This window comes from Canis lupus, chromosome 33, assembly GCF_011100685.1.
Source record: "Canis lupus familiaris isolate Mischka breed German Shepherd chromosome 33, alternate assembly UU_Cfam_GSD_1.0, whole genome shotgun sequence".
Classification (NCBI taxonomy): Eukaryota; Metazoa; Chordata; class Mammalia; order Carnivora; family Canidae; genus Canis; species Canis lupus.
Genome location: NC_049254.1, coordinates 18,900,711 through 18,917,270, shown reverse-complemented (window position 1 = coordinate 18,917,270; position 16,560 = coordinate 18,900,711). Strand labels below are relative to the sequence as shown.

At 39.9% G+C, this 16,560-nt stretch overlaps 1 protein-coding gene across 4 annotated transcripts in view; it reads left to right on the top strand.

Moving 5' to 3' along the window:
* CCDC191 (coiled-coil domain containing 191) overlaps positions 1-16,560 on the top strand; it is an 88,487-nt gene that overhangs the window by 45,547 nt on the left and 26,380 nt on the right. For all 4 annotated transcript variants that reach the window (XM_038582860.1, XM_038582859.1, XM_038582861.1 and 1 more), the window contains 4 exons: positions 1,710-2,149; positions 2,941-3,053; positions 5,310-5,392; positions 6,545-6,646. In XM_038582860.1, coding sequence (XP_038438788.1) covers positions 1,710-2,149; positions 2,941-3,053; positions 5,310-5,392; positions 6,545-6,646 — 738 coding nt within the window. The remainder of the gene's footprint in view (positions 1-1,709; positions 2,150-2,940; positions 3,054-5,309; positions 5,393-6,544; positions 6,647-16,560) is intronic.

Genomic DNA, 16,560 nt, shown 5'->3' with positions numbered 1-16,560 from the left:
TGAGTTAATAACGTATCATTATCACAAAGTTTAAAAGGGCCTAAAACATAGACCCTGCTTGATGCTAAATTACTTAAGCGGGTGTTCTCATGAATAAATGTCCATTGACATTTCTGAAATAGAAGGTTATTTTTTAGTCTTTAGCACGTCAGAGTTCCCATATATCACATTTTTCACTTCAGCTGAGTCTATAGGAACTATTTCTATCACCATGAAAAGTATTTTTGAGTACCTTAGTATGGTACTCTCTTAGAACGAGAAACTTCTAAGATATATAGTTCATTGGCTTGATCAGACCTTAGGCCATACAGTCAAACCATTCTAGGAGAGACATTTTAAGTTGCATTATTTTGGCCAGGATAAGTTTTTCCAATTAAGGATTCTGTTTCCTCCCCCTCTATATAGAACTTAAAATTGAGTCTGTTAAGTGAGATCTGTTACATGATAAAGCTTTGAGGGAATCCCTCAGTGGTTCAGTGGTTTAGCACCTGCCTTTGGCCCAGGGCATGATCCTGGAGTCCCGGGATTGAGTCCTGCATCAGGCTCCTTGCGTGAGGCCTGCATCTCCCTCTGCCTGTGTCTCTACCTCTCTCTCTCTGTGTGTGTCTTTTATGAATAAATGAATAAAATCTTAAAAAAAAAAAAAAAAACTTTGAAAACTATTAAGCCATATACTAAAATATAATATTATTGATAATATTCTTGTGTAAGCAGATATTTGCCCAGATAGTCAGGGAATAGTCTGGAGACCTGTAAGCTTTAATCCAGGCTGTGATCCTGAGAAGGAATGAATGAATGAATGAGTTGAGTGAGTGAATAAGTACATACACACATCTGTACATATCCTGTGATTAATTTATTAGTGGCAAGAGAGGCATGGAGAGAATAGAGCTATTACTGATTTGTAAAGATATTTGTTAGTTTTCAAACGTTCTTTTTTTTTAATTTTTTTTTTTTAAGATTTTATTTATTCATGAGAGAGAGCGAGGGAGGGAGAGACACAGGCAGAGGGAGAGGGAGAGAAACAGGCTCCATGCAGGGAGCCTGATGTGGGACTCGATCCCGGGCCTCCAGGATCACACCCTGGGCTGAAGGCGGCACTAAACCGCTGGGCCACCGGGGCTGCCCAGTTCTCAAACATTCTTGAGGAAGAATATATCCTTCGCCACAAAATTCAGAGTTAATTCGTGTAGATTAGAATTCCTGTAATATAAAACTGAGGTAATCCTGCCTCATTCACAAATTGAACTATCCAAATTAGAAATTTCTTTTTTTTTTTAAGATTTTATTTATTCACGAGAGACACAGAGAGGAAGACCTAGAGGGAGAAGCAGGCTCCCCACAGGGAGCCCAATGCGGGACTCGATCCCAGGACCCTGGGATCACGATGAAGGCAGCCGGTCAACCACTGAGCCAGCCACTCAGGCATCTCCAAATTAGAAATTTCTAGGAGCACAGCTTTCCTCCTGCAAAGGTCCTGGCCCATGGCAATGGTCTGCGCTGCAGCCACTCAGCCAAGCGGTTGCCGTGGTGAACAGCAGTGCACCTCCTGAGGAGAACCCCCAGAGCTAGCTGCCAGCCTCTGCCGTAGCCCGGCGGGGAGCCCAGGGCGGCTGTGCCACTGGGCCAAACAAGGCTGAGGAGAGGAGGCGAGATGTCGCCAACACCGTCCTTTAAGTAGCTGAGCGTAACCTGCTCCTCTCTCTCAGGTGCCTGCGGGGCCTCCCTCGGGGAGCCGAGATTGCGACCCCAGCCCCCACCCGGGGACAGCAACGAAGAGCCACTTGCAGGTTCCCCTCCAGCATGTCCCTCCGAACACACGTGACGATAAGCGCCCCGAGACCCCGGGGGTCGAGCCCCCCCAGCAGCCTGGCGCCTACAAGCAGCTCAGAACCACGAGCCGGAAAGCAGAATCCATCCGCAGGGGTCACCTCCACAACCGCCACGTCTTCCAGCAACAGTTGATCGAAAAGCAGAAGCAGCAGCTTCAGGAGCAGCAGAAAACCATCCTGGAGCTGAAGGAAAGCCAGCGGCTGGCGGAGGCCCGGTGGGCAGCAGAGCGGGCCGCGGCCGCCACGGAAGCGCAGAGCTGCCCGCTGACAAACCCCCGAGGGAAGGGACCCCCGAGAACCCGGCAGGTGCTTCCAAAGTATGTCCACTAATGTCAGAACATTCTTTGGACTCAGGATTTGGGGTTGTTCACGTTGTGGTCGAGAGGCCCCTGAACTGTTGCCCAACTTCCAGGCCTCCACGATCTCTCCCTTTCTTTTGTTGTGTACTTTCCAAACAAAGAGGCCCCCCTGCCTTGTGACTGGTGGGTGACGGGTACTAATAGTATCTGAGGCACCGGCTGCCTCTGAGTTGCACAGTTAGCACGTGTGTGGTGCTCCCTTAGGGAGGAGCCCTGTCACTAGACCAGTTAAAGAGAAAAATGCTTACTTGCTCTACCTCAAGGTTTCCGATTACGTTTAGTTCTGAGAAGCCAGGTTGTACAGTATCAGGTGCAGATGGAGCAGCCCCTGGGCTGGCTAATTACCTAGCTTACATTTGTAGTTGTTCTGGATGAAAGTAAACATCTTTGAGGCTGGACCAAGTCCAAATTTCTCAGAAGCCGCTTACGATGGTTTCAGACGTGTTTGAGACCTACTCAGTACCTGGGATAAACGGTAGGATAAGAAGTGGGTGATAGATCCCTACTGATTTGGAGCACCGGGAAGGGAGTCACAGCCTCCGACTCACTGCAGACTCAGGCCAGTAACTCAACCTTTCCACCTCCACATGACACCAATTTATTGAGTGGGTTTGATACATAGCTGAGAGTAAAAACTAATTAAATTTTGTGAAATGCTTTGAGTTCCTCAGGCTCGAGAACTTCAGAGAAAGCTGGTTATTTGTCTGAATTCTTTTCCTTTAAATTTTTTTTTTTTCTTTTACCCCCAGTTCACCCGTTGCTTCCCCTGGGACCAACCATAGAGGAAATGACTCCCAGAATTCTCTCTCTGGACCCAGAAGGATTCCAAGGCAGCTGATGGCACCCCATCCCATACTGAAAGGCAGGGCGGACTTGGTGGTGGTCTGGTAGTGGTTATCCTCCTTCCTGAAACAGGATGTGCTGGGACTGTATCCTGGCAACTCAGGTTTTGAGACTTGGCAGATCCTGGTCAAAGATGGCTAGACATGTGAGGAGTGCATTGCACCAGAGTTCCATGCATTTTTTCCTGCCTCTTCTGCCAAACGTTTTGGCCTTCCCAAATAACACCATAAATAGATAGATAGATAGATAGATAGATAGATAGCTGAAGGGTATATCATTATCCTGTAATTTGAGGTTTAGATTATGGGGAAAAAAATGGGACAGTTACACAAATGAGAAAACTCCTGAGTAGCTGGTAAGGACAAAATTGATAATGATCTATGATTATATTCTGATAACCTTAAAATATTATTCCATTTATAGCAATCCACATCCTTTTATGCGTTGTACCTTGATGATATGCTTTTAGTAATGAAATCTGCAAACCAGACATTTTAATCTAATAACATTCTTGATGCATGTAGAAATCATTATCTAAACCAGACAATATTATGAGAAGAAAAGCATTTGCTACCTAGTGAGTCTGCTAATTGTTTTTACTTTATACGTCGTCAGGCACTGTACATTTGTTTGTGTAGAGGTAGGCATGTTGGCAATTATATTGTGGTTGTAAATCTGATTTTTCACCTTTGGCCAGATTGCTGCCCTAACAAGAAGTGACGTCAGCCGAAGCACACTATGCCCAAAGTCCATTCCTTTTAATGAAGAAATTAGCAGTCTCTGCGTTGACTCTCTGCCAGGATAGCAGTTTATGCCATCTTTGTCTACCACTGAGAATGATCAGGAAATGCCCAGTTCCAGTGAGACTATTTTTAAAAAATTGTTTGCTCAACGAGTTAATCATATTTTAGAACTCCAGGCCACTTTTCAAGTGGTCTTTAATGATTAGCTCTAGAAAAGATGGGGAATGCACTTATTACCAGAGACTCTGTTTCTCAGGGTTCTCACTTTAATCCTCTAGTTTATTTCTGCCTCTTTAAAGACAGCCTCACTGCCTCCATCTCTGGCACCCCCACACTTCTTTTTCTAGCGATGCAGCACTTAATATCTGTAAGAAATAGCCTTGTGAGTTTTTTGTTTATTAATTCTTGAAACTTGAACTTAAATTTTCTTCTTATAATATGGCACAAAGAAGCAAAAGCAATAACTGTTGGCTGACTTAGGTGAGCAGAACTTGCTACTCCTCCTACCCGTGTCGCTCTTCCTGTAAAAGCCCCGACTGATGACACAGTCATATTATCAGACCATCTTGCACATTTGCTGCATTTGGATCGATATTTAATAGACTGTCAAGAACAGGAGTCTGACACTTGAATTCGTTCAGATGCCAGTTCTCCAAATGCCTAGTACAATTCCATTTCCTGCCCATCTGGATATCTATCCAGGCCTTAAAACTAGATTTTAATGTATTCATCGTGACCCTAAACTTTAGTTCGTTGTTGTTGTTGTTGTTACACATACAGACATAAGTATAATGACTCAGGGAAAAATTGCAGACTCAGTGAGATTTGAGGATTGATTGTATTGTCAAAGTATTTGTTAGCTATAATAAAGTTTTCTCCATTCATTAAAGAAATTATCAAATTAAAATTCTGGTTTCTGGGTTTCAGTAATAAAAGTATCAAGGCACATTGTGTTATTTAAACCAGTAAATTAGGGGCAGCCCTGGTGGCGCAGCGGTTTAGCGCCGCCTGCAGCCCAGGGAGTGATCCTGGAGACCCGGAATCGAGTCCCACATCGGGCTCTCTGTATGGTGCCTGCTTCTCCCTCTGCCTGTGTCTCTGCCTCTCTCTCTCTGTCTCTATGAATAAATAAATAAAATCTTAAAAAAAAAAAAATAACTGCTTGAGAAATATTTAAAATTTAAAAAATAAATAAACCAGTAAATTATTCTAATAGAAAAGTAAAAAACATAATTTTCAAATTATTCATCATTACTGAGGATAGGATCGTAGGTCTTTAACCTGTAGGGGGTATATAAATAACATATATATACTTATATATTTACAAATACAACTACAACTAATATTTTTAAAATAGACATTTTATATTTATATATTTATAAACAAGTAAAAAAAATGTTTTTGAAATTGTGAACCCTCAATTTGCAAGAAAACCCTAGCAATAACACTAAACTCTGCTATAAAATCTGGAGACATTTCTCTTGCAGTGTTCCTTATATTTTTGATATTGGAACTCTGTTACTATTTTCTAGCCATGGAAGAGAGAGCAGTTCAGCGAGCTGAACGTAGGCGGATCTTGGCAGAGAAGAAGAAAAAACAAGAAGAGGAGAAATTGGTAAATCAAGAATGAAACCTGAGGCAAGAAAAAGGATTTGTATAGGTCTTTATTTAAAAAAGAAATGAGGGTAGCCCTGGTGGCGCAGCGGTTTAGCGCCGCCTGCAGCCCAGGGTGTGATCCTGGAGACCCGGGATCGAGTCCCACATCGGGCTTCCTGCATGGAGCCTGCTTCTCCCTCTGCCTGTCTCTGCCTCTCTCGCTCTCTCTGAATGAATAAATAAATAAATATTTAAAAAAAATAAAAAAAATAAAAAAAAATAAAAAAGAAATGAAGCCTAGAAGTACCTGGGTGGCTCAGTTGGTTAAGTGCCCAATTCTTGATTTTGGGCTCAAGGCATGATCTCAGGGTGGTGAGATCAAGAGCCCCGCATTAGGCTCCGTGCTGGGCATGGAGCCTGCTTAAGATTCTCTCTCTTTTCCTCCTTCTGCATCCCCACCTCCCTCTTAAAAAAAAAAAAAAGAAAAGAAAAAGTAAAAGAAAAAAAATGAAGCCTAGCTTGTTTAAGTGTCTTGAGACAATGGAGCTAGATCAACTTTGGTAATAGCTTTTTATCCATTGGCCTGAACTCCGAAGATTTTAGGAAAAGAAAGGGAGAAAACAATGACTCCATTAGTTTAGCAGGAAGGATATGTTATGAAACTTGATGGGAGCCAACAGTTGGGAAGATTTACTCATTTAGGTTTAGATGTCCAACGTGGTAAGTTGCAAAGGTGAGTAGTTCTTAGACAGTTTTGACCTAGACTATCAAAAATAAATTTTGTATCTATTAAGAAAAAAATAAATAGTTCCCATAGTTTGGGGGGGTTTTTCTGTGTGAAATGAAAGAAAAAAATTTTCCTATGCTGTTTGGAGTTTGGACTTACTATTTCACAGGTGAAAAGAACTAAAAAAGTATTTTTTGATGAGAAATTAATGTTCTTTTCTTAATATCACCTTCACAAGTAGAAGAGGATTCTTTTGGAGAAACTTTTAAGTTACACAACTGACCACCTGTTGGTTGGAGTTTCTACTTTTATCACGAAGTATAGGCTTCTTTCAGAGACAGGGTGGGCACTCTTGGTAGATACTTGACTTTCCTCAATATAAAAAAATCTTATTTCCATACAAACATAGTGTTCTTGTTTTTTACTGACCCTAATCTTGACCAGGCCCAGTTAAAGGCCCAAGAAGAGGAGCGTCAGAAGAGGGAAGCAGAAGAAAAGGAGGCTCAGCTTAAGAAAAAACGAGAAGAGAAGAGACTACAGAAAATGGTTCGTAGAGTCTGGCCAATCACCTGTCTCTTAAAGCCTACTGTGTACAATACCGTGGCCCTGTGCACCTTCTCCATCCCCCAACTTCCCTCCAGAACATATTTCTCGCACCTCCACCCTTTTTCCACACCTTAGTGAAAAACCAAGGTGCTCATTCTTCAGATCGAAGCTTTTTGAAGATTTGAAATCTTCTCTCAGATTAGCTTTTCTTGCCTTTTATACTCTTCTCCAACCAAGGTTAGATTAAGTTCCCCATATTGACTCTGAAATAGATTTCCTCACAGCATTACCAGGGCTTATAATTCTGCATATGTTTTGTGATTGTCTTATTGATTTCAGCATCCCCAACTAAACTAGAATCTCCTGGAAGATAAAGGGAGCAGTCTGGTGTTGCTCATTATTGTATTGATTAGCAGTGTCCCTGGCATATAGTAGGAACTCAGCAAACTTGCAGAATAAGCAAGTAAATGAATGAACAAATGGAAGAAAATACACCCAGAAGAAATAAGAGATAAAACCCTTACTTTCAAGATTATTAAGTTCTAGTTGGAAAGATAAGGCCTAAAAATGCACAGTGTCAGACAATATATAGTACAGCATATGTTGTCTTGTGCCTCAAAGACCAAAGAAGAGGCACCTGGGTGGTTCAGTCGGTTATGGGTTCAACTCTTGATCTCAGTTCACGTCTTGATCTCAGGGTCATGAGTTCAAGGCTTGTTTTGGGCTCCATGCTGGGCATGAAGCCTACTTAAAAAACACCAAAGGGGCAGCCCCGGCGGCCCAGCAGTTTAGTGCCAACTTCAACCCGAGGTGTGATCCTGGAGACCTGGGATCAAGTCCCGCGTCAGGCGCCCTGCATGGAGCCTGCTTCTCCCTCTGCCTGTGTCTCTGCCTTTCTCTCTATCATAAGTAAATAAATAAATCTTAAAAAAAAAAAAAAATCTTTAAAAACACCAAAGGAGATCAAGAGAGCCATGTAAGGCAAGACCTATAAAGATTGGGGGAATATTTTCATAGAAAAGAGCTTCAAATTGGGAATTGTATTAGGATTCTACAGAGAAATAGAAGCAATAAGATGTATGTATAAGAAGGGATTTGTTATGAAGAATTGGCTCAAATGATTATAGAGGCTGAGAAGTCCCACTGTCTGCCTCTGCATACCGGAGACCCAGGAAAGCCAGCAATGTAATTCCAGTCCTAGTCTGAATTGATAGTATAAACTCTAGTTTAAGGTCAGGAGACCAATGGCCCAGCTCAAGCAGGCAGTCAGGAATTAAAAAAGGAGTACATTTCTCCTTTTGTCTTTTGGGTCCTGTTTAGCCCTCAAGGGATTGGATGATGCCCACCCACATTTGGGAAGGCAGTCTAACAGAGTTCGTGGATTCAGATGCTAATCTCATCCCAAAACACATTCACCAACACACCCCTACATGTTTAATCTAGGCACCCTGTCGCACGTTCTAGTTGGCACATAAAATTAACCATCACGAGTCTACCCTTTATCAATTTGGCACCCATACACATCTCTTTAAACCATACTTAATCTCCAAATAAAGACAAGAAGATCATAATACATGATGCAACTATCCTGCATACAACCAAAAACGTGCTAACTCCCCTTCCCCAGAAGAGGAGATAAAGTCCTTGAGTGATGTTTATCCTTCTCATTGATATCCCATAACTTAAATATTATGATGTAAAATTAAAAATATTTAGACACAATGATACAAAGTCAATATATCTTATATTACTATTCATTGTGGAACATTTGAGAACTAGAAAAAAATGGAAAAAAATCTGAGCTCAGCACTAAGAGGTAACTAAATATCTAAGTATATTTTTCTCTAAGTAGCTCTCTCTTAATAGATAATTGGCGTGGAAGTGTATGTAGTTTTTAGTCTGCTTTTTTCATTTAAGAGTCTGTCATGAGTGTTTTCACTTGTCATCCAGAATTCTTCAAAACCTTTATATGTTGAAGGTCATTTTTTTTCAAGTTTTTCTGTAAATTCCAGTTAGTTAACATACAGTGTAATATTAGTTTCAAGTGTAGAATTTAGCGATTCATCACTTTCATACAACATGCAACACTCATCTCAACAAGTGCCCTCCTTAATATTCCTTATTTTAAAAATAAACTTTTTATTTTGGTTTACTTAGGTTTACAAAAAAGTTGCAAATGTAGTACTAAGAGTTTTCCTAAACCCCTCACACAGTTTCAGTTTCTCCTTAATATTATATTACTATGGTATATCCGTCAAAACTAAGAAACCAACGTTAGTACATTACTGTGAAAACCAGGCTTTATTTAGATTTCACCAGTTTTTCCAGTTTTTCTGACTTCTCTCTGTCTTCACTTGGTAGGAGGAGCTAGGGAGCTTCACAGGGTCTGTTTTATGACAGCAGATCCCATTCGTGAGGGCTCCACCCTCAGACCCAAGCACTTTCCAAAGGCCTCACTTCCTAACACCACCACACTGGGCATTAGGACTTAAACATACAAATTTGGGAGGGGACACATTCAAACCATAGCACTTAGTCTTTCTCTGTTTTTTGTTTTGTTTTGTTTTTTTAATGGCCTTGGCAATTTAGAGGAGTACTGATAAGGTATTTTGTAGAATGTTCCTCAATTTGTGTTGGTTTGAATTTTTTTTTTTTTTTTTTTTTTTTTTTTGGTTTGATGTTTTTCTTATAAATCTTCTGGGGTTATGGTTTTTGTTTTAAGAATGCTACCTAGATGAGGGGCCCTTCTAATCTCATCACAGCAAGGGATATATGAAATTAAGATGACATCTCTGGTGATGCTAACTATGATGACTTGTATAAGGCAGTGTTTGACAAGTTTCTTCACTGTGAAGTTACTGTTTTTCCCTTTTCATACTCTCATCTTTGGAAGCATTTCATTAAGTCTGGTCTACTCCCAAGGTAGGGAAGGAGTGGAAATTAAGTTCTGTCTCCTTGAGGGGTCGAATATCCACACATACTATTAGGGATTCTTCTGTGAGGAATATTTTTTTTTTCCTTCTCCATTTGTTTATTCAATCATTTATATCAGTGTGGACTCATGTATATTTATTTCATACTTTGAGTTATAAAAAAGTATTATTTATTATGTGTCTGAAATTATTCCCACTTTGGCTATGGGGAGCTCTTTAATGTTGGCTCCTGTGTCCCTCTGCCATGCCTTCATCCTTTTGGTGGGTATTTTACTCTCCAACACTATTCATCTTGTATTTTCACTGCTGTGTGTTGGAATCAGCCATTTCTCCAAGGTGCCCTGGTTCTAAATGGTATTTGGAAAGCAAGATCTGGGCAGTGAGGGTACTCATTGCTTCTGGGATGTCATTAATTCTAGCACCTCGGCAGAGAGAGCTAAGTAATCTACGTATGTATACTAAACCATGTACACACCTATCCATAATTATTTCTGTATCTGTCCATCTGAATAAACATTAAGCTAAACCCAAGATCATATTAAATCTCTGGCTCTAATCCTGCATCAGAGCCCTTCCCTTCTTGCTTATCTGTAAATCCCCTATTTGACAGTGTAAGATCTGGTTCCCACAATTTACCATCCATTTACCTAACTTGTTCAATTCCAGTATACATGTAAAGCAATTTCAGAACTGTACCCGCCATGAGAAAATTTGCCAACTGGAGTATACAGTATTTATGTAGTTTCTTTTGCTTTAATACAGTTTCCAGTGTGGTTTTCTAATCACTTAGGTCAGCTTCTATTTTTCCCCACCTCCTTCCATTGTTTGTAAGAAGTTTATTTCTTTTGCATATAGACATTCAGATGATTCAGTATCATTTGTTGGAAGAGCAATCTTTTCTCTACTGAAATGCCTTTATACCTTTGTCGAAAATCAGTTGAATATATTTGTGCAGGTCTGTTTCTGGATCTTTGTTCTGTTGCTCGTTACGTATACTCCTTTGCCAATACCACTTGCCTTTGACTGTTGTACCTTTATAGTAAATCTTGAAATTGGGCAGTGTGAATTCTTCCACTTTATTTTTCCTCTTCTGAGTGATTTGGCTCTTCAGGTTTCTTTGCCTTTTTATGTAAGATTTAGACTAATCTTGTCAACATCTACAAAAAAACCTTTAGATTTTGATTGGGATCATATTGAATCTATAGATCAAATTGGGAGAATTGACAATAACATTGAGTCTAATCTATGAGCATGGTAATATCTCTCCATTGATTTAGATCTTTGTTTCATGAATGTTTTATAGTTTTTCATGACTATGTTTTGTTAGATTTATACCTAAGTACTTCTTTTTTGGTGCTATTATCAATGGTGGGGTTTTCTTTATTTCAAATTCAATTTATTCATTGCTAATATATAGAAACAATTCATTTTTGTATGTCGACCTTGTATTCTGCAACCTTGCTAAACTCACTTATTAGTTCTAAGAAGTTATTTTTGTGGATTCTTTGGAATTTCCTATAAGTTGTCTGCCAATAAAGGCAGTTTTATTTCTTCCTTTCCAATCTGTTGCCTTTTATTTTTCTTGCCTTATTGAACTAGCTAGGAATTCCAGTGCAAAGCTGAATAGAAGTAGTGAAAGAAGACATCTTTGCCTTCTTCCAGATCTCAGGGAGAAGATTCCATCTCTCATCTTTACCATCATATATGTCATATTTTTTAGTTTTATATATACTATAAATACCCAACACCTTCTTACCTGTATTGCTTTAAACAATTATATTTTAGTGTGATTAAAAATAAGCTAGGAGCACCTGGGTGGCTCAGTCAGTTAAGCACCCAACTCTTGATGAGCTCAGTCAGTTAAGCACAAGTTAAGCACTCTTAGATTCTCTCTCTCCTTCTCCCTCTCTGCCCTTCTCCCCCTAACCTCCCCTCCCTCTCACACTCAGTCTCTCTCAAATAAATAAATCTTAAAAATAAGCTGAAGACTGTAGTTTTTCATTTTTCATTTCTGATGCTCCTTATTTCTTTGTATAGATTTAAGATTTTAACCTAAAAAAAAAAAATAAATAAATAAAATAAAAAAATAAAAAAAAAAAAGATTTTAACCTATATCATGTTCCCTTTGCCTGAAAAACCTCCTTTAACATTTCTTATAGGATAGGTCTACTGGTAGTGAATTCCTTTAGTTTTCATTCGTCTGAGAAGGTTTTTATTTCTCTTTCACTTTTTTTTTTTTAAGAGAGAGAGAGCACGGGGCAGCCCTGGTGGCCCAGTGGTTTAGTGCCGCCTTCAGCCTGGAGTGTGATCCTGGAGACCTGGGATGGAGTCCCATGTCAGGCTCCCTGCATGGGGCCTGCTTCTCCCTCTGCCTGTGTCTCTGCCTCTCTCTGTGTGTGTCTGTCATGAATAAATAAATAAAATCTTTAAAAAAAAAAAAAAAAAAGAGCAAGAGAGCACATGAGCAGGGGAGGGGTGGAGAGAGAGAGAGAATATGAATGAGAATCTTAAGCAGGCTTCATGCTCTGTGTGAAGCTGACATGGGGCACAATCTCACGACCCTGAGATCATGACCTGAGCCAAAATCAAGAGTAAGATGCTTAACTGACTAAGCCACCCCGGTGTCCCTCTCCTACACTTTTTAAGGTATTTTCACTGGATATAGAATTCTGGGTTGATAGTTTTTCTTTCAGCACTTCATCTATGTCATTCTTTTGTCTTTTTGCTCACCTGGTTTGCTGTAATTCTTATCTTTGTTCCTTTATCATAGGTGTCTTAGTCTACTTACTTAGGTTGCCAGTTCTGTAGACTGGACATCTGAGATCGGGGTACCAGCATGGTTGGTTTCTGGTGAAGGCTCTCTTCTGGTCTTGTAGATGGCCACCTTCTCACTGTATCCTCCCGTGAACTTTCCTAGTGAGAAAGGGAGTACAAGAGCTCTTTTAGTGAGTTATAAGGATACTAATCTCACCTTTAGGACCTCATTTTACCTTAATTACTTTCTCACAGACCCCGTGTCCAGATAGATCCATGCTGGTTGTTAGGACTTCAACATGAATCCAGAGGGGGGTATAAACATTTAGTCTATAAAGTAGGTAAGGTGGGTTCTTTTCCACCAGCTGCCTTCAAGATTTTTTTCTGTTTTTGGTTTTCAGCAGTTTGAATATGATCTGCCCAAATGTGATTTCTTTGTTTTTTTCCCCTGCTTGGTGGTCTCTAAGTGTCTTAGCTACTTGGCTTTGTGACTGTTACTAATTTTGGAATATGTTTACCCCTTATTTCTTTAAATATTTCACCTGTTTCATTCTTCTGCTCCTTCTGGGATTCCAGTCGCAATGCTTGCATTGCAGGTTGTAATGCTTGCATTACACCGTTTGATACTATCCCACAGCTCTTGGATGCTCTGTTGTGGTTTTCATTCTTTTTTCTCTTTGCCTTTCAGTTTGTGTAATTTCTACTAACTTAACTTCAAGTCACCTGATTCTTTCCTTGGCTATTCCAAGTCTAGTGATGAGCCCTTTGAACTCTCTTCATTTCTTTTTTTCTTTTTTTTAAGATTTTATGTATTTATTCATGAGAGAGGCAGAGACATAGGCAGAGGGAGAAGCAGGCTCCCTGCAAGGAGCCAGATGTGGGACTCGATCCCGGACTCCAGGATCACTCCCTGAGCCAAAGGCAGATGCTCAACCGCTGAGCCAGCCAGGTGTCCCTGAACTCTCGACATTTCTGTTACCATGTTTTTGATTTTGTAGCGTTTTCATTTGACTCTTTATTATAGTTTCCATATCTCTGTTAAAATTACATATCTCATCTTGAATAATAACTACCTTACCTATTAGAGCCTTGAATATTATTATAAGTTATTTAAAAATTAAAATTCCCTCTCTAGTAGTCACAACATCTCTGTCATATAGGAGTCTAGTTCTAAAGATTTATTTTTTTAAACTGGGTTTATTGCTTGTCTTTGGTATGCCTTTGTTGTTGCAATTTGTTGAAAGCCAGGCTTATTTTGCAGGGCAATAGAAACTGAGATAAATAGGCCTTTGGTGTGGAGATTTGTGTTAATGTAGCCAGGAGTTCTGGTACATTTGAAGTTTGTGGTTGCCATGGTTCCCATTGTTGAGGTTTGCTGTTGCTGTGAGCACCATAGACTTCAATTTACACTAGCAACTTTGTTTTGTCTCTCTCTTTTTTTTTTTTTTTTTTTTTTTGGCTTCAGGTCTTCCCTTTGTGCTGTTCCCCAGAGATTATCCATCTCTTGCAGGTCCCTCAGGTGTACCCCACTGTTATTACTGGAGGTTTGTTAGCATGCTGGTGGGGTATACATGAGGAAAAGCATTTTATAACATTCTGATTAAGTCTGAGTCTTTGGAGTACACAGTATTGGGCAGTCAGAAGAATTTCTCCTACTCTTCTGTCTTCTTTTGGTATCTACTGGCTCAGTCTGTAACCTTAAAGCCCTTCCCTCTGTGAGGTTCCCTCTCCACTTAGATGAGATGGGGGGCTAGTCTGGGTAACCCTTCCCCCTAGCGGCAGTAGGATTCCACTAGTGCCCTCAGGTGGGGCCACTTGCAGATGAAGGCTTTTGTTTCTCAAGGGAGAATGGTCTAGGCAGATTTTACAGTGGTGGTTGTTCCTTTCCACCAGCCAGAACCATGGTACGAACTTTATCTGGATTCTCTCTGATAGTCTCTGTGAGAGCCTAGTTGAGTTCCTAGAGCAAAAGCCTGCAAAAAAGGTAGGAACGTCCCTATGACTATGACCCCCCATTTGTCCCTCTCCCTCTGACCCTCCCCCTGCTTCTGCTCTCTCTCTCTCTCTCTCTCTCTCAAATAAAATTTTAAAGTGTCAGTGTTATCAATGCTCTGAAAGTGAATGAAATCAACTTGGGAGATTGGGTAGAAAATATGAGGGTTTAAAACCAGTCCTCAAGTATATGAATAATTACTCAGGATGAGAGCTAATGAGGTAGAAAGAGAACCAGAAGAAACTTTTGTTGAAAATCTGAGGAAAAAAGTATTTGTGGAAGGGGCTGCTGATGGTTAACTAGACTAAATGCTGCTGAGTTCAGTTAAAAGGAGGACAGACATGAGTCTCTGATTTGGCAAGTTGGAGATCATTCATGACTTGTACAAGAATGTTTTCAGTGGAGTGCTGGTAAGGAGGTTCTATTCCAGTGAGTTGAGAAAATAGAAAAGGAAATAGATACTGTGAGTATAATAGGGATCACATGGATCAAAAAAGATTCTTTTATAGTTAGTGATTGTTTTTTCTGGCTTATTTTGTTTTTTAAAGATGGAAGATACCAGCACATATTTGCATATTGATGGGAATGATCCAGTAGTGAGGGAGGAATTCATGATACCTGGAGCAAAGGGTATAAATTACAGGAGTATATAAATAGGAATATGTTCCAGAGCACAATGAAAGGGTGGACAGAAGGCAGAAAGTTTCTTAATTCTTGCTGTAATACTTGGTCTTTCAAAGTTGTAGTGGTGGAGATCTATATACGTGCACCTATACACATTCAGATTAGTCTTATTTCTTGCATATCATTTGTTGAATAATTTAAATCCATAGTCCGCTTTTTTATCCCTTTTTAGCCTGAGTGAACTATACTCTATAAAACCCTAGCAACATAGAGCCCCCAGTATAAGGGCCATCTCAAAGCAGACACCATCATTTCATGTAATCCTCTATTTTATGCACAAGGAAATGAAAATGTAATATTAATGAAATAAAGTGAACTCTTGAGGAATCCTTATCAAGAGATAGAATATATACTTAAAATGCTATATAATATAAAATTTTGGCTCAAGCAGATCTCTATTAAATGTTTTTCTATTTTTTCCACGGAAAAGTTGACTTAAATAGGCTGTTTTTCCCCACTGCATCGGAAAATGGATTTCCTTTGAAGCCTACAGCCATTGAGGTGTAATTCTAGGAAAAGAATTACACTGTAATTTAGATGTGCATGCGAACAGGGTTGGAGAGCCTGAGGGTTTCTTCAAAGGCTTACTGTCTGTGTTAGATTCCTGTCTATAAGTCACAACTGCTACAGGGACATTTTCAATGGACGTGAAAATGACTACTTTCTGTACCTCCCCATAATCCTGAGTTGGTCCTTGTTACTCATGAGAAAATCTTGTACATTTTTATTTCTGGCCATCCAGTTCAACATCTCAGGTGTCTGGAATAAGGATTATAAAGATTAATTTGGGGTTAGTGTGGACATTTCATCTTGAGGAATTTGTACTGAAACAGGTTGTTTGGATTGTCAGATTAGGGCAATTCTCCCTTCCATATTAGAAATATCCCATTGTGCTCTCATTTTTTTTTTCTTGCAGAAGACTTAGCAATTAATAGCTTGTCAGAATCAGCCAATTCACCGCACTTTTCCTGAAGTGAAATTGTGTGTATGTGGGGGGGGGGGGGGGGGATGTTATATGTGTTTTGTATTTATACGACATAGATGACTTCTATTGTGAAGACAGTCTAAAGTCTTTGCTTTTGCTCTTGTGACTTTCCTAAGGGGTATCACTTGCTACCACTCACCATTTTTTAGTTTTTCTCTACTTGTGTTATGGCCTATTTTTATTTAAAAGAAATCATGATAGCTTTACAGTAAACCATTAAGCTTCTGTCATCTTTCTCAGTCAGCCCCTCAAGGGGTGCAGCTCTTCTTTGAGGAGGGAGGGCTGCCTAATGATCATCAAATACTTTTAGCTTTTTTCTGGACTTATTTGTTCATCACTTTAAAAAAGCCCAGGGTAACAATATTCTAGGCTTTTATTTTTTATTTATTTTTAAAAAGATTTTATTTATTTATTCATTTATGAGACACAGAGGCAGAGACAGGCAGAGGGAGAAGCAGGCTCCATGCAGGGAGCCTGATGTGGGACTCCATCCCTGGTCTCCAGGGTCACGCCGGGAGCTGAAAGCAGATGCTCAGCCACTGAGCCACCCCAGCATCCCTTATTC